General features: G+C 42.4%; 1 protein-coding gene across 2 annotated transcripts; it reads right to left on the reverse strand.

The window, feature by feature from the left end:
- Positions 1–45: 45 nt before the first annotated feature.
- C9H2orf80 (chromosome 9 C2orf80 homolog) lies at positions 46–26,811 on the reverse strand. Of its 2 annotated transcripts, none has more exons than XM_046018086.1 (9): positions 26,748–26,811; positions 23,899–24,029; positions 21,889–21,970; positions 19,376–19,458; positions 17,557–17,644; positions 16,845–16,916; positions 8,216–8,303; positions 7,611–7,732; positions 46–1,562 (listed from the first exon to the last, which is right to left on the reverse strand). In XM_046018086.1, the coding sequence occupies exons 2-9, from the start codon at positions 23,937–23,939 to the stop codon at positions 1,554–1,556; spliced, it is 585 nt and encodes a 194-aa protein (XP_045874042.1). In that variant the 5' UTR covers positions 23,940–24,029; positions 26,748–26,811; the 3' UTR covers positions 46–1,553. The 2 variants fall into 2 exon arrangements, with proteins under 2 accessions (XP_045874042.1, XP_045874040.1); XM_046018084.1 differs by lacking the exon at positions 26,748–26,811 and adding an exon at positions 26,274–26,382.

The following is a 26,811-nucleotide window of genomic DNA, read 5'->3' on the forward strand; positions in this document are numbered from 1 at the left end:
GTTCATGAGATGAAAAATAAACTCAATTTGTAAATGCATAACTCCGAGTTCCTGGTGAAAAGCAATACATTTTGAAAATAAGTCTATTTCGTTTTGAGATTAAATGCTTCTCCTCAGACTAAAAATAAAGAGATTTCCCGAGGCTCAGTGAGACTGTAGAACACATACAGGATCCTCCCATTCCTCCCTCTCCCACCAGCTGTCTCCCAGGGCTGCTTTTTGTTTTCAAAACCAGCATCATGATTTGCCCGAGTTTTCCCTTCCTGGAGCGTCACTGTTTCACAGAGCCCAAGTGATGGCCCGAGGAGCTTTCTCCACTGCTGCTGTCCTACTGATTTCGAAGCATCCTCAGCGACGCAGGGCTGCAGGAGGCTTTCAGTCCCCAGCTCATCTTTGTCATCCAACTGTACGTAGGAGGATGGAGTCAAACACCATCATAGTTTGTGACCCATAGACGGCCCTGAAAGGGTACCCAGCCACAGCTGTCACTAAGTGTTCATGATGCCATTTGTGAAAGTCCTTGGGCAGCATATGGAGCAGGTGTACAGCTGTCAAAAGGACAGGCAGCAGTAGCCACAAAGAAAACAAGGTTCCCTCCCAATTAGCAGAGCTAGACCACAGGAAACCGGGCAAAGTCCTATGCTGCTGGACAACATACCCAGGGTCAAGTCACAAGTCACTGATACATCCCCTTCCTCCCTCCTAGTGCTGCAGGCCTCCCGGTAAACCTCAGTTACTGTCATAACCAAACCCGTGTGGAAAAGGTGTCATCGGTCTCCTCAACCACAATGCCACATCAGTGTGCACCACCATTTCCAGCGAAAGCCAACAAACCAAACACTTGATTTTGCAGGTGTTGAAGACAACTGTTCTGCAGGCAGGTGGCCCAGTGAAACCTTAGGAGAGGTGTCATCTTTACTCACATTCATTTGGTCAAATTGTTGCTGTGTGTATTTACAAGCCAAACCACCTGCCTAATCAGCATTTTGGAAAGTGCTGAAAGACTAGCACATTTTCATTTTCCTAAGAGTCCTTATATTTACTGAAAGAAAGCCTGCGCTCGTGTTTCCTTTAATGCTTTATTGAAATGATTTTAAATGTTTCCATGTGAGAACCTAGGAAGGGCAATGAATGACAGATTCATTTTATTTCAGATGGAAACTTTGGGAAACTACCTCCAAGTCCTCCACTCCTCGGTATTGGTATTCGGTGTGAATTTCACATTGTGAAATGTGCTGCAGAGCCAGTCTGCTCTGACACAGAAATACTACATAGTCTCAAAATTCTCCACCCAGCAGTCTTCCAGTTACAAGGAAGTAGCATAGGACATACACAACAACAACAACAACAACAACAACAACAACAACACAATATAGCCACACAATTGGATTCTAAGAGAAGAAAGCCCAACATCCACAGTAACACTTCAATAAGTTTTGTACCACAAGCTGACTATAAAGAAAAATTGTGCTGGCAAGAGTTGCAGTGTTAGGATGTTTCTTTTCCTCTCCTAGAGGCTTTGTTATGAACTTCCATGGTGCAGTTCCAAGTTTCTAAGTGACCTGCAAGATTAAAAAAAAAAGATTTTGGTATCAAGCCCATCAATTTAACATGCACACAGACATTGACTTTCACTCTATAGAGACTTAAGGCCAAATATCAAATACTTAATTACTGGCAAAGGTGGATTAAAATACATGGAGGTACAAAACAACTTCCATACAATTGTTCTGAGAGGTTTGGAAATTGAGTTGTATTTCTCAACTAAATACAGTATATGATCTCACACTGCATCCTATACAGAAAGAAAAAATGTTTAACAAAGGACATTATTGGGTCAATTGGAAAAATCGGTACATAGATGGTAGTTCAAATAAAAGTATCAATGTTCGATTTTCTGAAGTTGATCATTATATTAAGATTATTTAAGGAATGATTTTGTTCTCCGGAAATATGCACTGAAGTATACAGGGGTATAGTGATAGGGAGAATGTAATTTGGATGGCTCAGAAAAAAAAAAATGTATCTATACACAGAAAGACAGAAAGAAGGACAGAGGCGGAAAAAATGGTGATGCTAATGGAGCGAAACGCTAACAATTGGTGATTCTGAGTAAAAGGTATACTAGGGCTCTTTGCTGTTCTTGCAACTTTCCTCCAAACTCAAAATTATTTCCAAATAGAAAAGCAAATAATAAAAGTTATACTTCTTTTGACTAACCATATCCACAGCTAATCATTTCTTTTTGCCCCTGAGCAGTTGTGTATTGTGCTTATGCTGTATTAGTTTGAAATGTTATATATTGCTTTGAATTTAAACTTGCATCGCCCTCCTTCCATTTCTGATAGAGGGGTGCTGAACTCTCCAGCTGTGATAGTGGAACCAGTCCTTGCAGTCCTATCCATTTTTACCTCATGTAATTTGATGCTCTGTTGTCCAGTACACACATGTTAAAGTTTGTATGTCTTCTTGGAGAATTGACCCCTTTATCAATTGTCTTTCTTTATCCCTGATCATTTTCCTTGCTTTGAAGTCAGCTCTGTCAGAAATTGGTATACCCTTTTCTTGCTTTTGATTTGGGCTGGTGTGAATCAAAATTTGTCTATCCATTTACCTTTAATCCATATGTGCCTTTATATTCGAAATAGGTGTCTTATAGATGACATATAGTCAGGTCTTGTGTTTTGATCCACTCTGAGAATTCCTTTTTTCTTTTCTTCTTCATAATTTTATTATGAAATTTTTCATATAGAGATGTTGAAATATTTGTACAATGAAGGTACATGTGCCCACCACGTGGATTCTGTGGTTAACAGTTTGGATTTCTTTCTCTCTGCTTACATCGTCCATCTATTCTTGCATGCTACTTTATCCATTAACACTCTTAGCATTTTTAGTGTATTAAGTCAGATTTGTTTCAAATTCCTGGTCTGGGAGTGCCAACATCCCTGTCGTGTCTGTTTGCAAGTCTTGCTCTTTCTCTTCAAATTATGTTTTATGCATTTTAGTATGCCTTGTAATTCTTTCTTGAGAGCTAGACATAATGTCTTGGGTAAAATGAACTCTCTAAATGGGTCTTTAGCGATGTGATGGGGGCTGGTGAGGGAGGAGGGGAAGGGTTCTGTAGTCCTGTGATTAGATCTCGGGCTTTGGTGAGCCTGTGCCTCTGGACTTGGAAATTCACAAGTGTTTCTCAATTTTTCATCTTCTCCAGCTGGGACCAGATTACTAGAGCTGACTGGAGTGGGTATTTCCCTTCTTCTAGGTCGGTTGGGTTCCAATAAAATGTCAACAGGTTAGGCTATAGTTAACTAGTTTTCACGAAAGGGCAGGCCTTTTAAGAACAGAATTCTCTGTTGTATTTAAACAGGATTCCTCCCCCACCTTCCACTTCCACCCCTACCCTCACTGCTGGAAAAGTGAGAGGAATTTTCTCCAATATTTACCGTGAGGACCTGGCAGAGCTTCTGCAGGTCAATCTCACAAAATTGTGGGTGTCCTGCTAGGACTGGGTCCCCCTGGGTGTCCTGCTAGGACTGGGTCCCCCTGGAGTCTGGAGTACTTAACCCTCTGAGATGTCTGCACTGAGGTTCCTGTGATTTGCCAAATGCTGTTAAGGGTCTCCTACTTCAGTACTGTATTCGTGGCAGCTTCCGCTTGTGAGCCTTTGCTCTGGAAAACCCTGAGTCTCTATATCCGCCTGTCTCTCCAACCCTGGGGACAGAGGTTTGCCCTTTGACCCCTGTCTTACAGATCCAAGAGGAGTTGTGTTCTCACCCTGTTCAGCTTTTTACTTGCTAGGGTGAGTGGCAGTTTCTAAATTCTTTGCCCATGGAACTGGAAACCAGAATCTCTCAAATTGCTCTCTCTCTGTGTCTTGTTCCAGTCCATGATACTGTGACTTTGTCAGGAGCGGTAGTCAAGGGAGCACTTGTATTATTGCTAGCCATGGTCCTAGTTCTTTTCTAAGCTGTTCCACATAGGTTAGCTCATTTGGTCCTTGTAACAACTTTATGAGATAGGTACTGTTAGAATCCTTTCTTTAGAGATGAGAAACGGAAGCAGAGAGATTCACGTAACAATTCATGACAGTTATTAAATGGGAGAACCAAGAGTTAACTCTGGGCTGTGTGACTCCCAAGTCCGCACTCTTTATTACCAGGGTATCTCTTTTCTAGCTCTTTGGTATGGCCCTGTCCATTTGGAATTCATTTCCTGGTAATGTGCTCAGTATCAACACTTTCCTAAGATATGATGTTGCCCATATTCATTTTGACTAATAGATGGATTACTAGTATCAATACAGTACAAAAGAAATCCTAAAAATTATTTCACCAAATGCCTGGATTATTTAAAAAAATTCTCCCTTTCCCTTACTTGATGAAGCAAGTCTGTGGCTGGAAATAAATAAAAAATTCTGAATGAGGCATTGTTTTATCTTGAGGTTGAAAAAAGTTGTTTACCAGCTAAAAGACATGATACAATATCCATAAAACATATGGGTAAGGAAAAGACTCAGAATTTGAAATACATAAAATGAAAAACTTTTTCAAGCGATAAACTGTGAAAGTGTATTTTCCATACTTTTAAAAAAGGATTTATTTAGGTGCACCTGGGTGGTTCAGTCGGGTAAGCATCTCCTTCAGTTCAGGTCATGATCCCAGGGTCCTGAGGTGGAACCCTGTGTGGAGCTCCCTGCTTAGTGGAGAGTCTGCTTCTCCCTCTCCCTTTGTTCCTCTGCCTCTCAACCTGCTTGTGCTTGTTCTCTCTTTCTCTCTAATAAAGAAATAAAATCTTTAAAAAATAAAAATAAAATATAAGATTTATTTATTTTAGAGAAAGAGCAAGTGTGAGTGTGCAAGTGGGGGGAGGGGCAGAGGAAGAGAATCTTCAGGCAGGCTCCCCACTGAGGATGGAGCCCGATATGGAGCTTGATCTCATGACCCATGAGATCACGACCTGAGCCTAAACCAAGAGTTGGATGCTTAACCAACTGAGCCACCCAAGCACCCCTTTTCCATCCATTTAATAAAATATTTTCCATTACTTTCTAACAAATCAGTAGGACACATGCACATATATTTATAAGTACATGTACAGCAAATATTTGAAGAGCCCAAGAGATATTAACAGTGGTAATTTCTGAGGAATATGACAGGGTTGTGGGGAAGGGGGAATTCTTTTGTTTTTCAGTTTATATTTCCTGTATTGTTTGAATTTTTACAATAAACATGTATTACTATCATAATGTTTTAAGCTAATTTAAAAAATACATGACTCAGAAGTTGGAGAAGATGCTAAAGCTCACGAATGATAAAGAATGAACAAAAATCATCGATGTGTTTTCTGCTGTTTGGTTTTCAAGAAGAGAACTTTATGGAAAGGGTTCATCTCAAGTCCCTATTGCAAAAAAGAACATTTATTCTTTGGACAGCCTAGGCTTACAGCCTATAAAAATGGCTGGTCCCTAGAAACAAACTTCTCAATCAGTTTAGACAGAGCCCAGTGCTTTGAGAGCCCTAAGGACTGTGTAGTTACTGCCAACTCCCTTACCTACCATAATAACTGAACAGCCACTGCTTGCAAAGCACTTTATATACACGTGGGAAATAATAAAGAAATCAAAGACCCGCTTCCATCAAGAAGCCAACAATCTTCAGTGGTTATGGAAGAAAATATACAGCGAATGGAATTATATTTTCAAAACAAACAGACCAATGAGTCATCTTGAGAGCTGGATTTTTAGTATGTAGGATGCACAGATAGGTCTTCCTTTTTTTTTTTTTAAAGATCTTTTTTATTTATTTGACAGAGAAAGACAGAGATCACAGGTAGGCAGAGAGGCAGGCAGAGAGAGAGGGGGAAGCAAGCTCCCTGGTGAGCAGAGAGCCCTATGCGGGACTCGATCCCAGGACCCTGAGATCATGACCTAAGCTGGAGGCTGAGGCTTAACCCACCGAGCCACTCAGGGGCCCTGACAATATAGTAAAGGTTTTCTGATAGTGGTGTTATGTTACTAGAATAACACTTATTAAAACCCAAATGTGACAAAAGAATTCAGGTTGTTCCTAAAGCATTTGCTATGACAAGGTTACATTTCTCACCAGTTGACTGTTTGCCTCTAAAACCTGAATGAATCCTGGGCTTTACATGGTCCAGTCTATTAAGAGATTCACATTAAAGAAAATGCACAGTACAGCAACCAAACTAGATAGTAACAAATTTTGATTTTCACTGGCGTTTAACTTTCACTTGTGTTTCTTAAAGCAAGAGCAATCCATAACCCAGTGTAGCAAGTTCCAAAATTCCCTTTTCCCTTTTCTACCTTCCAACCCTGCAGCTGGCCCACAGCCTCTGATTCAACAAAGTCCTAAAATACCCCAGCCCGCCAGCTGTACCACTAATCTGATTCTCCCTCCTCTCAGCTTGTATTGTGTTCACTAACTTGGTCTCCTGATGTCTCTTTAAATTTCCTTTTCACTTTGCACATTAAAGTAGACAGTCCAGGGCTGGAAGGGCCAAGAACTCTCCTGCCTTTCTCCTTTGTCTCCAGCCCTGGGCATCTCTAGCCATTCTCTGAATTCTGCAGCACAAATGTGCCAGGAATCAGATGGCCAGGGTGGCAGCAGCAGAGACATAAGCAGGCAAGGATAAAATTTCATTAGTGAGAAAGGGACTGCGAAGAGAAACCTTTAGGACACAGACATGAGGACATGGAGAAGCAACATGGGGGGTTAGGGGGATAGGAGGAGAATAAATGAAACAAGATGGGATTGGGAGGGAGACAAACCATAAATGACTCTTAATCTCACAAAACAAACTGGGGGTTGCTGGGGGGAGGTGGGGTTGGGAGAGGTGGAGGGGGTTATGGACATTGGGGAGGGTATGTGCTATCGTGAGTGCTGTGAAGTGTGTAAACCTGGCGATTCACAGACCTGTACCCCTGGGGATAAAAATACATTATATGTTTATAAAAAAAAAATTGGAAGGGAAGGCGAACCATAAGAGACTATGGACTCTGAAAAACAACCTGAGGGTTTTGAAGGGTCAGGGGTGGGAGGTTGGGGGAACAGGTGGTGGGTAATAGGGAGGGCACGTTTTGCATGGAGCACTGGGTGTTGTGCAAAAACAATGAATACTGTTACGCTGAAAAAATAAATAAATTAAAAAAAAAGAAATATAAAAAAAAACCTCCTTGACACACTTACTTGAATCAAAGAATAACACCTGATTAACTGATGCATAGAACGTCTCAGAGGCTAAAAGATAATCATGGTTTGCATTTATTTAGGGTTTACTCTGCACCGAGCCCTCACCTAATCTCTTAACAAGCATAATCCCAGGTATTTATCCTGACAACCTGGAGAGGAGGTACCTTTATGTTTCCCACTTTGTAGAGGAGGAAACTAAGGCACAGAGAAGTGACACAGCCTGCTTGAAGTCACACAGCAGGCACGCAGTGGCTTTATTTGGATTCAGACCCACAGCGTCGAACTCCAAAGGCTAGACTTTTTTTTTTTTTCAAAGGCTAGGCTTTTAACCACAATATCAATAAAGTATCCCCCAAACCCTTGGTATCAGTTCGGTCCAATTTACATTTTTAGACCTACTTTGTTCCTTGGATGGCTGTCCAAAGATACATTTTTTGATGATTTCCACGCTGTGGCATTTGCGTCCCTTGCAGATTGGCTGGCGGCATTTTTATTTGTCGCTCCCCTTCTTAACTTGACACCTGGAGACACAAGTGGTAACCGTGAGCATATAAAAAATCTTTTTTTAAATGAGCCCACCCACCGTTTTAGATCCTTCTCTTCTAGAGTGCCTTGCTCCCGGCAGTAAAGATTCTGAGAAGTAAGACATCTCTGGGTCCTATAGTGAAAGGAGATTAAGTCATGAATCCTTCTGGTTTGTTTTTCCTTTTTTCAGCTGGCCAGAGAAATCTTATTGCCGTAACAACTTTGGCCTTACTTTCTAAAGATTTTATTTTATTTATTTATTTGACAGACATATTTGACAGACAGAGATCACAGGCAGGCAGAGAGGCAGGCAGAGAGAGAGAGGAGGAAGCAGGCTTCCTGCAGAGCAGAGAGCCCTATGCGGGGCTCGATCCCAGGACCCTGAGATCATGACCTGAGCCGAAGGCAGCGGCTTAATCCACTGAGCCACTTAATTCTTAGTTGAATTTCCCTAAGCAGGTGGAAGTAAAGAGGCTCACTCTGTTTGCGGGCGTATTCCGCTGCGTGGGGCGCTGTCAACATGGCAAAGGGATGCAGGGAGAGGCGGAGAGGTGGAGCTCGGGGAACCTGAAAGGAAAACGGTCCTATTTGTAACAGCTGCACGTGCTCCATGCTGTTAACTCCTGCTAATTACAGCACTTGGTCGGTTGAACCAACCCATGGTCCTTAACACCAAGCACCTGCCGGAAAGACACCTGTTTCACATGGCATGTGTGTTCGTATTCTGTCTTTTGCTCCCACTCTTGGTCCCCTTTGCCCAAAATGCCCTTTCACTCACTGTTGCTCTTCATAGTGCTGTCTTATACCTGGGATAACCATTTGCTCCTTTTCTGCCTAGAGGCTCCTCTTGTTCCTTTGAGATGTAGCTCAAATATCCCCTTTTCTGAGAAACCTGCCCCATGTCTCCCCACGCCTCCCCCCTGCTCTCCTATGCTGGTACCCTGCACCCCCACTTTACCTCAAGGCAGAATTACAGATTCACTCATCTGGGGACTCAAAGCACACGCTCACATAGAGCAACTCCAATGTGCTATGGTTAGTTATAACCCACCGTCTGCTGCACTGGAAATTTCTTCAAGGGTAGGACTGTCTCTTCATTCGTGCCTTCCTTCGACAAGTTCTCAGTGAGCACCTTCTGTGGGCACCCCTGTGTCAGGAGCTGTGGTCACTCAGACAGACAAGGCTCCTGCCCTTCTGGAGCCGAGCGAGGAAATGCAAACGATAAATCATGCATTGTGGTAAGCTTAAGAAACAAGAGAAGATGGTGTGCTCCCAAGTGCCTGGATAGCTACCACTGCACATGGTCAGAGAAAGCCTCTAGAAAGAAGCAGTGCATCCGCTGAGATTTCCAGAATGAGCAGCCGCTGGTTAGGGGAAGAGCTGGAGAGGAGTGCTCCAGGCAGAGGGAACGAGAAGGTCTTTTTGGAATAACCTGTGTTTCCAGACACAGAAAGGAAGCCAGGGTGGCTAGAGCAGAGCAAGAAAGGGAAAATTATAGATGGGCTGAGAGGGGCGAGGGGGCCGGATCATCTGAGTCCTTGTTGGCCATGGTATGGAGCTCTATGTTATTCCAGGACTCAGTGGAAGCCGTTGCAATATTTTTTTTAAGCTGTAGTGTGACAAGGTCTGATTTAGGTTCTTAAAAGACTGCTCTGGCTGCTCTGTAGAGAATGGGTTGGAGTGTGGAAGCAAGGAGCTCAGTTAGCTAATTGAACCTTCTCTTTAGAGAGTGCCTAGTATATAGGAGGGCCTCAGGTATCATTGACTTGTTGAATGACTACCATCCTAGTCAAGAATAGTGGTTAACAGCATAGACTTTAGTGTCAAACAGGCTGTATGTGAGCACAGGCTGCACCATCTGTCTATAAGATGTGTGACTTTGGGCATGTCACCTAACTCCTCTGTGCCTGTTTCTTCATGTGATAACAATAATAATAATAATACTGGTAATGACCTTATAGGGTTGTGGTAGGAATTAAAGTTAGCATATGTAAAGCACTTAGAATAGTGGTTGGCGTTAGTGGGGTAGAAGAAGAATAAATGAAACAAGATGGGATTGGGAGGGAGACAAACCATAAATGACTCTTAATCTCACAAAACAAACTGAGGGTTGCTGGGGGGAGGGGGGGTTGGGAGAGGGGGAGGGGGGTTATGGACATTGGGGAGGGTATGTGCTATGGTGAGTGCTGTGAAGTGTGTAAACCTGGCGATTCACAGACCTGTACCCCTGGGGATAAAAATACATTATATGTTTATAAAAAAATAAGAAATAAAAAATTAAAAAAAACCAGATCAACAGAAGAGAAACAAGGAGGTATTTCATAAAATGTACACCTCATGTATACACAGGAGATAACCAGAAAACCAAGTAACTCCTCCATATGGCCTGAACCACCACCTTAGATACTGTTTCCAGCTAAAGACAAAAGAAGATGTTGGGGGCAGGGGAACACATCGTGGCGGATTACCAGGAAAAGAAAAGCTCAGTGAACAAGGGTAAGACTGAGGTACAGATTTAAGTCTGTTCCTTGCCCACTGAGAAGAATTTCTAGAGATTGGAGTCATCCTTCTGCTCAGAGGGAAACATTCTTGCAAACAGAGGTTTTCCTTATTAATGTAAATGTCTTAAACTGAGGGTTGCTGGGGGAAGAGGGGATAGGGAGAGGGTGGTTGGGTTATGGACATTGGGGAAGGTATGTGATATAGTGAGTGCTGTGAAGTGTGTAAGCCTGACGATCTACAGACCCGCACCCCTGGGGCAAATAATACATTATATGTTAATAAAAATAATTTTAAAATGTAAAAAAAAAAGAATAGTGGTTGGCACATAGTACAATATATTGCCTTTAAAATTAATGATAATAATAATTATTTTTGATAATAATAATTATTGATATTTGTCATCATCATCACCATCATCGTCATCTTCATCCCTGCCTCACCTCTCTCTCTTGTGTAGAATGACCCATGGAACAACTTGGGCACCATTTCCTTTACATGATTCTGCTTGGAAATGACTAATCAGATAACTAATAACAAATGACTAATCAGAGCCAGGAGGCCTGAAGTAATTAGCATCCCTCTTCAAGATCAATCGTTTTCTGCTTTCTCACTGGGAGAGATTCAAGCTCTATGTTTACAGATGCTCTGGTTCCTTATCGCCTGGGGAAGATAGAAACCGATGATTTCAAAGGTTACATCCAGCTCAAATATTCTGTGAGTCCTAATAATCTGATGGCTCATGCAGGAAGTTCCTATAGCTTCCTGTGTGGTTTATATGAGATATTATTCTTAAAGTAGGATGAAAATAAAATCCTAAACCTAGAGTTGATCATACATTCTTTTTTTACTTTAAAGCTACTTACTAATACCATCATTGTGTCAATATAGATTATTACAATTGTTATTTCTTGATTCATATTCATATTAAGTGCCAAATTATGTCCAAAGCCACTCAACAAAAATTTCTTCTAACCGGAGGTGGGAAGAGAGAGAGAAGAAAATGGGGATGTGTTATATAGGAACTTGCACAAGAAATGACCTGGGTACATCACTGAGGGATGAAGGTATAGATTTCTTTTTCTATTTGAGAGAGCATGAGTGGGGAGAGGGAGAGAAGGAGAGGAAGAAGCAGACTCCTTGCTGAGCAAGGAGCCCAGTTCGGGCGGGGCTTGATCCCAGGACCCCGGGATCATGATCTGAGCTGAAAGCAGACGCTTAACCAGTGGAGCCCCCCAGGCACCCCAAGGCATGAAGAGCATAGCCAGTAATTTTTATCTGCCTTTCAGCCTGAGCAGTAACTTATTAAAATGTCATTTGGTAGCACTGAAACAGAAGGTGGAGAATTTCAAATTCTCCACCAATGTCAAAGCAATTGAGCATATGCTCATGACAATCCTATTTTCCAAAGCAAAAGCAGGGCACGTGGTCTGAAAGACAGCTTGTGCTGTCCAAGAAGTTTTTCAAATGTGTTTGGGATGGTGCCACATCGTATTTTCTAAATATGTTAATGTTTGTGAAGAGAGAGGACAAATTTCAAATAGGAAGAGTACTGGCAAATCTAGGAATTGATTGATTATATCCTGTGGCAGCTTTTAAAAAAATTGAGGCTCTGTGGAAATTAAACGAAGAAGAAGGAAAAGGAGAAGAAGAAGAGAAGAGGAGAAAGAAAGAAAGAAAGAAAGAAAGAAAGAGAACGAAAGACAGATCAACAACAACGACAAAAATGGACAGAAGACTTTAGCAGGCACTTCACAGAAGAAGAACATAGAAATAATTTTTCATTGGTGATCAGAGGGATGTGATTAAGACTGTGGCCACCTAACAGACTGACAAACTGAGGAAGCCTGAAAATAGCAGGTGTGGGTAGCAGGCAGATAAACTCGTGGCAAGCGGAAGTGTACATTGGTGTGACCATTTCGGAAAACAGTTTGACTTTACGTAGAACTGGAGATGCGCATGTGCCTGCTGCTGGCACGGGCGTGGCATCTCTGACTTAATGATGGCGCAGTTTCACGCCTCGGCCACACAGAAACTCTTACTGGACGTGAAGAGACATACAACAGAAATCATCCAGATGTCTAAAACGGAAGAATATGTAAAGACATTGTGGTGTACTCTTACAGCGGAATGCTACCTACAGTGAAAATAAACTATATTAACCGCAAGGATGAATTTGTGCAACGTAGTGTTGAATGACAAAAGAAAGCCATGGAGTAAAACGTTTGTTTCATTTATAAAGATTGCTGTTTATATGACTTGTCTCAAGTTCAAAGAACATGCAAAACTGAACAGTATGTTGGAGAGACATGCGCATGCGGTAAAGCTAGAAAAGAAGACAAGGAAACGATAAACCCGTGATTGCGGATTGTATAAATGTGAGGCAGCAGGAAGGGGAGAGGTTGGAGAGGATGCTCGGAGAGGTCCCAGACTGTTGATACTGTTCCATTTCATCCCTTTGGCGGATTTGTTGTTTGCTTGGTTCTGTACTTTAAACATATATTGTAAGTATTCATTGGGACAGAATGGATTTTGAAAGCATGGTTTTCCATCTCCCATCATGAAGCTCTGCCAATACTGAACTTTTGTTTCAACCTAATGGGTCCCTCTCTTTATCATGAAAATGCTTTTTCATTTCTCCACCCTTCAGGCTCGGTCAGCCTCCACCGAGAAGAGAAGACACTGGGCAGCTTATTGGAGTAAGTGCCTGGAGACCAGGGCTGTCGAGGGTGTGGGGGTGGGGGAAGATGGCCCTGCTTCAGGGAGACCCGGCTGCTGTCAGTGGACTCCTGTGGATGGGAGACGGGTGTGGGGGTGGGTTTGGAAATCATATCACTGATGTTGAAGGCTCCCCGCCCTAGGCCAGCATCAGGCACCTGACACATGTGGTCTCCCTGAATGATCAGAAGGGCCTAGTACAGTTTGCTAAGTGTAATCATGCGTATTTACACATAGGGAAATTGGGAACCAGACAAGTTAAATAACTTATCCAAGGCCACACAGCTAGCAAGTGGTGGAGCTGGGACCGGACATTAATCTGTCTGCCTCTGAAGAGCCTGCCTTGGAGTTGGGATGGAGTTAAATGATGGCCAGTCGGACTTTGGGGTGTGGCTGCAGGAGGAGAGAAGGGATAGAGGTTCTGATGGTCTCCAGCCCCTTCTCCTTTGTCTTTCTCCTCTCTCGGTTACACTAATTTTTACTCTCTCTTCTTCCCTTTCCCTTTTTCCTGTTTGACAAATGGAACTGAAGAATATTTTTATTGCTTGCTTGCCGTGTGGAGGGCCGATTTATGCTCTTTTCCTTCAACGATTTTATATTTATCTGAAGTGAATTGTAAACACCGTCTTTCGTGTAAGACCCTTGGTTGATTTTTTTTTTTTTTCTATAGGTCCAGGGTCCTGAGCAGAAAAATAGCTCATCAAATAGTAGCTCCCTATCAGGAGTAGAGCCTTTGGGTAATAGAATTAGTGAGCAACACTGGGCCCATGACACCTTTCTGTCACCAGGTGGCAGCAAATACTTCCGTTGAAAGCCATCAAGCCTATGCACAACTTGTATTATATCGTGTAGCCAATTCTAGTGGCCAGAACTTCTCCATAATCTAATTAGTATTCTGCAGGGCTTTAAGCGGTTGCTTGGAGAGGATTTTAGCTGTTGCTTAGGAGACGTTTTTTCCAAAGGAATCCAAGTTCATTCAGATATATGCAGCAATTAGAGAAGAATCTTTGTCAATAACATCTTTCGAACAACCTCATCTTCTGGTTAAAAGTTTTTTGAAATTATCTCAAACCTCGAAAGACTGTTTTAAAATAGCTCTTACAATTTAGTCTTTGAAAGGCTACATTTCCATTGAGAGGTTCTACTAATTTCTTGTCTAAGATGTGGAGGAGGTCCCTGAATTGAGCAGATGCTTTGCCTCAATAGGAAGGTCCACTCGTGAGGTCCACACGGGTAGATGATGCTTAGGCTCTTGCATTTGTAGCTCAAATGGTATCGTACCCTTTGTGATAATTCGGTGTCTAAAATAGGCAGAGCTTATATTATGTTGGCGATATATAAAGACACTTGATGAGCAATTTAATTATTTAAGGCAATAGTTCTCAACCAGCTGTGATTTTGCTTCTTAAGGGACATTTGGCAAAGTCGAGAGAAGTTTTTGGTTGTCACACTGCAGGGGAAGCTATTGGCAGAGGCCAGTGATGTTGCTAAACATCCCACAAAGCCCAGGAGAGCCCCTGGCTCCACCCCCACACACAACCAAAGAATCGTTTGGACTGAAATGCTGAAAAAAACCCTTGATTTATGGGAATATAGAGGAAATCAGATATTCAAATCCCAAGTACCAGAACTTTAACTATAATTACTGTTTTGATGTTACCATGTGCCAACCATGAAGCACTATACTGGTACTAATTCACCTCGTTTCCCACAACAATCCCATTTTCTGGTCCCTGTTTTTATGATGAAATCAAGGGCAGGGGAATTTACAAGACTTGCTCAGGATTCCCCTGCTCAGAGTTGGTACGAAGCCAGGCAGCCCGCCTTCAGAAACCTCATGTTGAACACTTACCCCATGCTGCCTTCCAGATACAAACCAGTAAATGAGCTGATGGTCATGTCCTATAACAATGTACAAACTCAGGTGTTTGAAGGAAAGCTCCCTCCATGACCATATCATCTACTTCCCTTTGGAGCTGGTCATCATATAGTCTGTGTGCACATCTGGGCTTTTTGGTTTTGGTCACTGATGTGAGAATAGAGACTGTGCATAACCAAACAGGGAATGTGCTGAATAAGCACATTTACTGGATAAGTGAAAGACTGATGGATAGATAGAAACTGGCCAGTCCACCTCTAAACAGCATGGCTTCCTCTAATGGCCCTTTAAAATGAACTTAGCTTCCTAAGGGCTTTAAAATGAACTTAGCTACTTGGTTACATGGCCTGAGCTCCTTGGACACCCGTGTTTGCAAACCTTCTTGACTGAGAACCCAACCAAGACTTAAAGTGTTCATAGGGCCACCCCCCCCACACACACACCAGGATGTGATTTTCCATATTTGCCCTTTGACCAGGTAAGTTCAGGCCAACCAGCTAGTGCCAGGTGCCTGCCCTAGTCATCCCCAGGCACCAGAAGATGTGGAAAAACACAATGGCTGAACCAGAAGGCGTTGGACTGAAATATTTATGTGTATATGTTCGGGGGGAGGGTTGTGGGAAGGTGGAAAGAGGGCAGTCTGGAAGGAAGAAAGCTGCAGAAGAAACCAGCAGGAATGAAGCATTATGGTTTGCTTGCTATCTAAGAAACTAAAAGATCTGGGCTTTCTTTAAAACCAAGGACAGCTTGGTATCTGAGGAGCGCTGGGCCTGGGGTGGTTTATGTCTCAACTAAGTCAGAAAGTCAGCTCCAGGCTAAGACAGTAGAAAAGTTACTTTGTCTGACTTGCTCACCATTATATCCCCTGTACCTAAAACTATATTGAATGCATGAATAAGGTTGAAACTGGGTAATCTGAGGAAAGGTGCTGATGTCCTCTCTGTTTAAGGGACCTTGAGTCTCGGGACGGGAGCCAGCTTGCGTAAGGGTTAAGGTGATGAGACAGTTAGATTTGAAGTTTCAACATTTCTTGTAAATGCCTGACTCTTAACCTTGACCTGGTGACCTCTTGATTTTATATGACCCCGCTGGTCACTATATGGTCTACGGGTAAAAGAACAAGAGGGGACAGGCATTTCTGGGGTCACAGCCCTGCCCCAGCTCTGGCCTTCCTGCCAAGTTGTGGTAGGACATCGAAAGTGACAGTGTGAGCAGAAGGCTAGGTATGAGGGTTTGGATTCTCTCTCTTTCCTCCCTGCACACCACTCTTGCTCTACCCCGCTTTCCTCTTCCCTTTTCTAGAGGTACCTAAAGGTAAACTGATTGGAAGTTCACCTCTAAATACCAGCCTGTATTCAATGTTGACCCAATATGCGTATGTCCATAAATAGCAAAACTGAGCTGGCTGTAAAGATCATTCAGAATACTAAATAAAAAAAATTGGGGGGGGGCGGATAAGTATATGGAAACCCAGAGAGGAAAAAGGACCGAGGGCTCGGTGGAGCTCATGTCGTTGGACTTCTGATAGTTGCTGCTTCTACTGCTGTGATTTAAGGGACTGTCACGGGAAGGAGAAGGGTGGCCGCAGCGAACTATAGAGTTTGTCACAAGATTGACCCTTGCAGATCTTGTCCTAGTGCTGAATGTTCTAGCACATCACGCAAGAGGAGCGCTCGGACTTGCCAAACCTACATTACAAAATGTGTAAGTGAGAAATGCTGTTCACCAGAAACAGAGGCAGATTCTAACTCTGAGCCTGGGGCCCTATTTGCTGTCTCTACTCAGCCTTACGCAAAATATGGTTGTTACTCCTATCACTGCCCTCACGTAGGGAAATCCTTTTACAAAGATTTGTTGTCCGAGTGAGATAGGGCTACATCTGGTTTTGTATGTTTTTGATTAAAAAATCATGTTTGTTTCATGCAGCTGAAAAGATTAAAAATACATTATAAATTTATAAAATACATTTTCTCTAAAAATTCCTTTTATTGATAGTCTCGGATCACCCCTACCTTTGTAGCCCTAGAATTGGTAGAAGAATCAGCTCCGTACATTTTAAAGACTTCCTCAATAGGGATACTGTTCTGTTAAACAAACAAACAAATGAATAAAAAAACAATAGCACCAACAGATGCATTATCATATCATGGTTTTTTTAATATTACAAAACGAAGTAATTATAGCTCTGGTATGTCTAGTATCATGCCTGGATAGCATGGGCATTAATAAATAACTTCTGAACAAATGGATGAATCAGAGTCTCTAGTATCTAATTATGTCTGTCTTTCATTCTGTTTTTTTTGCCTTTTATTTTATTTTATTTTTAAAAAAAGATGTTATTTATTTATTTGACAGAGAGAGATACAGCGAGAGAGGGAACACAGCAGAGGGAGTCGGAGAGGGAGAAGCAGGCTTCCCGCCGAGCAGAGAGCCTGATGCGGGTTTTGATCCCAGGACCCTGGGATCATGACCTGAGCCGAAGGCAGACGCTTAACAACTGAGCCACCCAGGCATCCCTTTTTTGCCTTTTAAATAGATGTTTTCATAATACCATATAGAAGTCAAAGACTTTTTATTGTATCTTAAAAACGGAAACATTTAATATTAGTAAATCCTAAGCATTTTGAAAGATTAGTTGAAAAATAAAATAAATTCGCATGAATATAAAAATGCACATAATAAATATAAAATCTCCATATATTCACATAGTGTTCTTTTCCTTACCATTAGGATTCCAGCATAAGATGATAAAATCATTGCTTCTCTTTCTTTCCGGTTTGGATATACAGGTCTGTCATGAAATGGCATTTTCCTAAGGGGGAATATCAATAGATAACAGCCGAAGGTTTACTTTTGTTCTTTTTGAGACCTGGTAAGCTTATGATAACAATAATAATCCATCATTAATCTCCAATGGGCCATGTGTTATGCACTTGTTTACAACCTGAGGTGTTTAGTCTGACGTCAGTAAAGCACATACTTTGAATTCTGAATCTTCCAACAATGGGGATGAATTTGCCTTCATCTATCCATCTTTTCACAGCTCTGGAACACTGACCACTATGGTGGACAGTCATGGTTTTGCCAACTTGTATCCTCCTCCCCGTCTTGTGGCAGAGCTCTCCCTTCCTGCTGGGGGGAATGACTTTACCCACTGTAAGCTAATCTGCTTCTAAGGGAAGCCAAGAACACCCCTAGATTCCAAGGGTGGAAAACACACAGTGGACTAAGCTAGTCAGAGTACTCCATTCCCCCCCACCTCCACCTCTGGACAAGTTAGGGACCCAGGCACAATGAAGACACAATTCTGCGATTTATTTTTCTTAATCCATTCTCCTATGGACTGAGTATTGTGATAAAATGGGCTAAAATTAAGAATAATGTCCATCATTTTGTGGCTCAGTTCGTTAAGCATCTGGCTCCTGATTTCAGCTCAGGTCAGGATCTCAGTGTCCTGAGATAGAGTCCTGAGACTGAGCCCTGCATCGGACTCTGTGCTGAGTGTGGAGCTGCTTAGGATTCCTCTCTCTCTCCCACTCAGCCCCTCTCACCCCACTCATGTATGCTTTCTCTCAAAAAAAAAAAAAAAAATCCACACAGAGGAAATAGTCCCGAAGTAAATCCTGATGACATGATTTGAGTTTTGAATCAAGCCATGCCTAACATAGACGTACCTCTGGACTTTGCAAATAAAGTTAATAAATCCTTACTCCCCTCCAATTTGGGGGTGTGTTTAAGTCTGTTCAAGCTGGATTTTCTGCTTATTACAACTAACCTTAATTGATACAGCTATCCAGGACAAAGTATGTGTTCTAAGGAGATGGAGCAGAAGGAACTGGCCTCTGAGATGAAGCTATTAAATCCTAGCCTCATGGGGTGCCTGGGTGGCTCAGTGGGTTATGCCGCTGCTTTCGGCTTGGGTCATGATCTCGGGGTCCTGGGATCGAGTCCCGTATCGGGCTCTCTGCTCAGCAGGGAGCCTGCTTCCCTCTCTCTCTCTCTCTGCCTGCCTCTCTATCTACTTGTGATCTCTCTCTGTCAAATAAATAAATAAAATCTTAAAAAAAAAAATCCTAGCCTCATTAGTTCCTTATTCTTACCCACCGAGTGAGTCTGCCCAGCAGATAATCCTGGAAAGGATTCGAACAGCTGGAGGTCAAATAGCTCAGCTCAGGGTTATTTATAGTTAAATGTTTAAGAAATTGTGTTTGATAGTCCTTTGAAAACGACTGCAGCCTTTGACAGTTTAAAAAAATCATGGCACACGCACAATAATGCACTTATATATTTAAGATACAACATTATGTGTGAGAAAGATCATTGGACAGAAACCAATCGGCAGAGACACAAACTATGTAAACACGTCTATGTTGACAGCTGTGAGGTTTCTTCAGGTGTCTAGCGTGGAGGGATACTCACCCTGCAGTGTTTTCAGATCAGAGTGCCTCTGGTGGAAGATGCCAGACAGAAGTTTTCTCTATTGCTACTCATAGTCATACATTAGGAAAAAGAAAAAGAAGAAGAAAAAACCATTTCAACTCACACTTTTTCCCACTCGAGCCAAGTTAAGTCTTCTGAGTGATCCAGCCATTGCAAAGCGACATTGATGGCCAAATCATAGTGTGCCTGGAAGCAGGAAGCAGAAACAGAAGGGGAGGGGCTTAGACGTTGGCCGGAGCACCCCCTGGACCCCATGACAATGGCATTGCTAAGCCTAGTCTACTATTTTGTCATGTCCACAGTGTGAGGATCATCCACTATGTCCAGTAACCCAACACTCAGACAGATTATTGAGAGATCTGCAGTCATTATGTTTTCCTCTCACTAGGGCATTTTTAAATTTTTGGTTCATGGTGACAGGAAAAGAAAGGATGGATTCTTAGAAAGAAACTAGGAATCGGGCAGTATGTGGGTGGCTCAGTAGGTTAAGCATCTGCCTTTGAGTCAGGTCATGATCCCAGGGTCCTGGGATGGAGCCCCACGTCTTGCTCCCTTCTCAGTGGGGAGTCTACTTCTCCTTCTCACTTTGTCCCCTCCCCACATTCATTCTCTCTCTCTCTCTCAAATAAATAAAATCTTAAATTAAAAAAAAGCTAGGAGTCAGGGACTCTAGATTCAAATCTAGATATTGCCAACAACTCGCAGTATATCCTCGGATAAGAAACTGATGTTCTCAGGGCCTCGAAAATGAAGGTGAGGGAAGAGGGCCACAGAGAATGATTTTCAATTCTGTGAGCAGAACGTCAGGCATGTGCTTCCAGGAGCACAGGGGAGTCAGGGGGAGATTAGGAGGCTTTTGAGGGGAGCTCCCAGTGGAGCTGGGGCTTGAAGGACAGGACAAGGAGAATTTCTATAGATGGAGAAGGACATCCTGGGTGGAGGGACCAGCGTGAGAAAAGGGCTGGAGGCAGACCCAAATGAGAGGCTCGCTGAGAGTCTTGTATATAGTAAAAGCTGAGGACCAATTCAAATGGTCATTCCTATCCTACTGACCATCTTTCCAGTAAATTCTAAGCATATTTACCTTGTCCTTGTCAAAATCCCTTCTCTCCTCTCTATCCCCACCTCCAGAAAAGGGAAGTTTAGTTTTGTCTTGGAGGTTTTAGAAGGGTTCTAAGGTGCTAACATTTTCTGTACAATGCACAGTTGACCCTTGAACACCCAGGGGCTAGAAGCACCGACGCCTGCAACCTAAAATCCTTTTATAACTTTTGACTCTCCCAAAACTCAACTACTGACAGCCTGCTGTTCACTAGGAACTGTCGATTAACATAACATAAACTGTCGATTAATACATAATGTATATGTTATATATATATTATATATTGCATTCTTAAAATAAAGGAAGCTAGAGAAAAGAAACCATTATTAAGAAAACAATAAGAGAAAATACATTTACAGTACTGTACTGTATTTATTAAAAAATTCCACATATAAGTGGACCCATACAGTCCAAATCCATGTTTTCAAGGGTCAACTGTACTTATTTCTTTCAATGACTAAACTAAACTAGAGTGTGAACAATAACAAAAAGAAAAGTGGTTGAAACCTAATCCAAAGGTTGGATCCTGGACCGGCAGCCTTGGCATCACCTGTTTGCTCATCAAGTGCAAATTCCAGCCCCACCCAAACCTCCCAAATCAAATAAGACCTCATTAAAGCTTGAGAAGCACGTATTTAATTGATTTAGTTTCTCCATTTAGCATGTGCAGGGGGAAGCACTTGAGAATCCCAAGGCTGAACTCCCAAGGCTGAGCTCCAGGGAGGTCAGACAGGGAGAGAGGGAGGGGCAGGGAGAGAGCCCTCCTTCTTAGTGCAAGAGGAGTAAACAGGTAAGCATCAAAAAGCTGAGGGTTGGGGCACCTGGGTGGCTTAGTGGGTTAAAGCCTCTGCCTTCGGCTCAGGTCATGATCCCAGGGTCCTGGGATCGAGCCCCGCATCAGGCTCTCTGCTCAGCAGGGAGCCTGCTTCCTCCTCTCTCTCTCTGCCTGCCTCTCCGCCTACTTGTAATTTCTGTCTTTCAAATAAATAAATAAAGTCCTTAAAAAAACAACAAAAAAAAAGCTGAGGGTTTCCTAATTTCTTTTGAGTTAGATCTTTACATTTCTTCCTTAATGTCTGTGAAGTGAACTTTCATTTCCTAACATGAATATGAGTTTCAACATGAATAATGATGAGGGATTTTAAGATTTTTTAATTCTGTGGTTTTCTTCCTGAATGCAAATGGTAAAAAACAAAAGAAAACTATTATAGTAGAGAACTACAGAAGTCATTTTGTCAAAAAATTCTTAACATCATGTATCTAACATTTAACTTTGCACTCTAAGAGAGAAAGAGCAAATAGCAGAAGTCTCATGACTTTTATTTTCTCATTCCTTTTGCTTTCAGTGTAATGAGTTGAAAAGACTATGTGGAGGGCCCTAGGATGAGAAGATGAAGAAGAGACATTCTGGGAGGATCGAGATTAGCCTTGTTCATGATCTACATCAGATCCTTGTTCCGTCCCCTGAACACAAAGAACACAAATGTGACTTGCATTGGCATGCCTTTCTTTACCATATCATCTAGAAAGGTGAGTTGCCTTCTTCCTTTTGGGTCAAATTCATTTTCCCGAAGTCTGATGCCAATATAATCTCCCCTTAAAAGCAAGAGAGCAGCATTGAACCATTGGGAATGAGAGGGGATTTCCATTTGCAGAAGAGCCTTCTTCCCAGTCCCTCCCTCCTCCACCAAAATACAAAGTCACTGGTGGTTCTGGTAGCTCAACTGATAACTCATTTTTATTTACATAGCAATCCTGCAATGGTATAGGTTTAAAACATCTAACCACTATGAACTTCAATCATGTTTATCTAAAAATAAATACTCACGTGGTCGGTACAGAATTGATAGGAAAGCAGAGAGGACATGACATGTCCCACACTCAGAAAAGATGTTGCAAAAAACCAAAAGGATTGAGACCCACTGTTTAAAACAAAGATTCCTTTGCTGCCTATGTTAAACATGGGCAGAATGACCAAAGTTGAAAAATTCCAGCTATATGATGTTCTGTATGGATGTATTCTCTTACCCTAAGGCCTTTCCCCCCCATTCGAATGCAAATACCCTGAGGAGGAGTTATTGCATAAAAACACACCAGAAGTCCACGTTAGTGTGTCCTGTGGAATCCCTTCCTAGCAGCCCTGGAGGAGAACAGACAGGGGGCTACCCCAGGGGTAAGTCAGGAACAGGAAGAGGGATCTGATGAAGAAAAAAGGATTCTGGGTCCCCAGGGTCTATCTGCACAAATCAACTCTTGGACATAAGGCTAGTTCTGTTTTCAAGATGTTTGCACTTTGGGCAAGCCATTGCCAGGGTGGAGGGGTTAGGGGGTGGGGGAGTCAGTTTGTATCTGTTTCCCAAAAGCTCTTCTGAGTCATTAAGCTAAAATCAATAAAAATTCTCAGGTTTTGCTTTCTAATCCCAAGATATTCTATTTAAAGTAGCTTAAATGTATTCTTTGGATATAAAATAATTTCAATCTATGTGGAGGAATGGACATATTCTGATAACATTTTTTAAAACTATTATATCGGCCTCCAAACACGTACATATAAATATGTGTAGTCACACATGTTTTATTCCAGCATTTCTTAAGGACTTAGTAAAAAATAATTATCATAGTAGGCAGAGAAAGTACATTTGAAACTGTGAGAAGGTCTTTGATAAAAAGGACATTATTGTTGCACCTGTAATGTATAAGAAATAGTCTTTCCCTTGCTTTTTATGTGCTCTGTGATTTCCACCAACCTCTTAAAAAAGTACCAAGTCACAGAAAAGCTACCACAGGGGCACCTGGGTGGCTCAGTGGGTTAAGGCCTCTGCCTTTGGCTCAGGTCATGATCTCAGGGTCCTGGGATCGAGCCCCACATCGGTTTCTCTGCTCGGCGGGGACCCTGCTTCCTCCTCTCTCCCTGCCTGCCTCTCTGCCTACTTGTAATCTCTGTCTATTAAATAAATAAATAAAATCTTAAAAAAAAAAAAAAAAGAAAAGCTACCACAGGAGAAAAAATTTTTTTCCAGGGGAAAACTCGACATTTTGTTATTTATTTATTTATTTAAAATTTCAGATGTCAAGAAGAAGGAGACGAATTATTTAGTCAGTAAGACTGACAATAATAGAGGCAGAGGCTGCAATTGAAACGCTGGGCCCCTGGGTACGGTTTGCAGAAATCTCTGCTGTATCTTTTTTACCAGTAGGGCCCTTTTAAAGGCATATCCTGACCGGTACAGGCAGCCTGGGCTGGGGGCTCAGCTGTTCGGCTCTAGAATGGGGATGCCTCCAATATGCATGATCCTGGTAGAAACATCCTCCCAAGAGAGTCAGCATCCTCTTTGCTCCACATGTGAGGCCTCTCAGGCAGGAGGCAGAGGCTACATCCTCTGGCTTTCTCCTACAGCGCAGGAATAGATTCTTCCTCAGATTTTTACCCACCCCCATCTCTGGCCAATATCCAGGCCATCTATGACCTGAAACCCACCAAAGGCCAAGTGTAATAAACAAAATTTATTCTCAATCATACTTACAGGAGCTTTTTAATTTCCTTCTTTAGGAGCTTCCTCTCCATGATTAAAGTCTTGTCCAGCTGAGCAGGTGTCTGTAGCTTACACTGCACCTGATATCCTCCGGGAAGACCCAGTCTCTCTGAGCCTATAAGCTACAGCCGCAAATCAGAGAGAATTTGAGTTAGGGATGCTATCACTCCAAATACCAGTCATGGAGTCCTAGGCTCTGGAAGGGATCCGGGAGCGTGCAGAGCTCAGACCTCTTATCCAGCAGGTGAGACCAGGTGAGAATTAAACCAGCTGAGGGAGGGGTGGGAAGGTAGCGCACTGTACCTTGAATTTGTCCGACACCCCTTATTCTTTCCAAGTTTCCCAACTTGCAATAAACTAGCAAGTCAAACAGTCATGGCTCATGTAAGCGAGACTATTAGGACAGAGGCATCCAAACATGCTGTGATCTGAGTGTGTGAGTTCTGTGTGCATTCAACAGTGACTCCCAGTGAGTCTACCGTGGCACAATGGCTCATGATGGAATTTTCTGTAGAACCCATGTACAACTTCCTGTGGCCAGAAGGTTCTGGAAAGAACATGTCACCATGGAAAAATACGAAGCCATGTCTTCAATTCTTACCCCCACATTGAACCAGAAATTGGAATTTAGGTAATGGGGTCAAAAGGAGTTTGAAGTCACAAAAAGGAGTTTATGAAAAAAAAAATCATCACTTTTTAAGAGGGTGCCCAGTAAGGGTATAAGTAGGTTATCAACTATGTCTGCAATGTTTTCTTCCTTAATCAAGATCAAAAGCAAATTGTGATGGTTGATTTTATATGTCAACTAGGCTAGGCCACTGTGCCCAAAGATTTGGTCAAAAATTATGCCGGGTGTTTCTGTGAAGGTGTTTTCTGGATGAGATTAACATTTAAATCAGTGAACTTTGAGTAGGGCATATTACCCTCCATTATGTGGGTGGGCTTCATCCAATCAGTTAAAGGCTTGAATAGAAGAAAGATCGACTTCTCCCAAGCAAGAAGAAATTCTGCCAGGAGAACACCATCCTGAGTCTCTACCCCTTCCAATTTTTGGACAGGCCAAGGCACTGCAATCTTGTGAGCCAATTCCTTAAACTAAATTTCTCTCTGTGCATGTGTACACATATATACATATATTTGCTGTTTCTCTGAAGAGCCCTAATACACAAATATAAAAAAATTAAAATTTGTTGACTCTGGGAACATAAATCCACAGATGTTCATTATATTACATTTTGTACTTTTGAAATTGTGCATGTGTTTTTAAATCACTACTGTAAATATGGTTGGAATAAATAAAACTTCAGAAACTTTTGAAAAAAATTAGTCTATAAACATTAAGCTTTACCGTGATTCAACTCACCAACAATAAGCAGAGAGAAAACAGGATGTCATTAATTTAAGTGAATTCTTCACCAGACTGATTTCATTATTTTGGACCATTCGTGCTGCTGCTACATCGGCTTCAGTCTTGGATGGGATGTGGAGAAGATGAAGATGGGGGGGGTGCAAAGTAAGGGCATTCCATGGGAAATGCATGAACTACAAAGCTAGTAATATAGCTCTCGATGGGAGAGTCCATTGAGAGCCACAGAGGGGACCTCATAACCTTGAAGGAAAAGCAATGGACTGGGGAGGCCAGATGCGGAGATGTGGTGTCCACTCCACCACCGACTGACTGGTGTGGCTGTGGTCAAGACTGTTGGCTCTTCTGCATCCCAGTTTTGAGTGTTGTCTAAAAAATGATGAGCGTGGCTAATGTCGTCAAGGACACCCTAGCACTTAAAACTTCCTAAAGGCTAGCACTGTGATTCTTCTACTTCACTAAGTTAGAAAAGCATTGGTTGATAGAACATTTGTCTTCTCTCAATTCCTTAATAAGGGGGTGGTTTGGCTCCCTTAACTTTGATGTCTTTTTAAAAAGCAAAAGACTTTGTGGCTCAGTGGGTTAAAGCCTCTGCCTTCAGCTCAGGTCATGATCTCAGGGTCCTGGGACCGAGCCCCGCATCCGGCTCTCTGCTCAGCAAGGAGCCTGCTTCCCTCTCTCTCTGCCTGCTTCTCTGCCTACTTGTGATCTCTGTCTGTCAAATAAATAAATAAAATCTTAAAAAAAATAAAAAGCAAAAGACTTAGCATTTGCTTTAACCCATGCTTGTTCGTAATTCCGAGGCAACCCTTTGATTTTCAGACTTGCAAAGAATAAAATATGCGTGTCTTGGCCACCACGACAGCTTCCTCTTAAACCACCCTCCCCGACCACCATTCAACGTAGCATAATATAACAAAGGTGGAAATCTTAGAAATATGATCATGTCCCACCCTCAGGAGGCCAACGACCCAGTCAGACTATCCACCAGCTGTGTCACCTTGGGTAAGTGAATTTGTCTCTCTGTGCTTTTGTGTTTTCTCTTCTGTAAAACAGTCATCGGATGGTTGGAGCGGTCCCTTCTCGCAGTAGAGTTCAATGACTTAGATGCCCTGAGGAGCTCTGCCTGGTTGAAATGCGGCCATTTGCACAGACGATTTAGTTTAAATGTGAATTCAGCCAGTGCCTCTTCTTTTCCGTCTCTAGAGCTTTAACAAAAAAACAAGACTCTGGCTGGAAATACACATGAAAGAGCGAATGGAAAGATGTCAGCTGTCTCAGGCATTAGCAGTTTCATAGAAACCCACCCCCAGAAGTCACAGCCTTGCTCTGTAAGCATATCATGACCTGAATATCTGCACACTCCACGCGGATCCCCTCTCTGCACCCCTACATCTGTGATACAGGACCTCAGATGGTGTTCTATTAGGTGCCCAGCTCTTTACACATTCCCCTTTCAGAATCTCTCACCAACCGGAGACCGATTCCGGAGCCTTTCTTCTCTCCCTGCTTCTGGAGGCGTGCTGGAGCACCTAACG

This window comes from Meles meles, chromosome 9 (genome assembly GCF_922984935.1).
Source record: "Meles meles chromosome 9, mMelMel3.1 paternal haplotype, whole genome shotgun sequence".
Lineage (NCBI taxonomy): Eukaryota > Metazoa > Chordata > Mammalia > Carnivora > Mustelidae > Meles > Meles meles.

Excerpts from the sequence above, each read along its gene's own strand:
- C9H2orf80 (XM_046018084.1), bottom strand. The coding sequence starts at position 26,333 with ATGACTGTTTTACAGAAGAGAAAACACAAAAGCACAGAGAGACAAATT. Across the intron at positions 19,459-21,888 it reads TCACCTTTCTAGATGATATG|GCACACTATGATTTGGCCAT; the intron begins GTAAAGAAAGGC and ends TCCTGCTTCCAG. Across the intron at positions 8,304-16,844 it reads CCAATTCTAGGGCTACAAAG|GTTCCCCGAGCTCCACCTCT; the intron begins GTAGGGGTGATC and ends TTTTCCTTTCAG.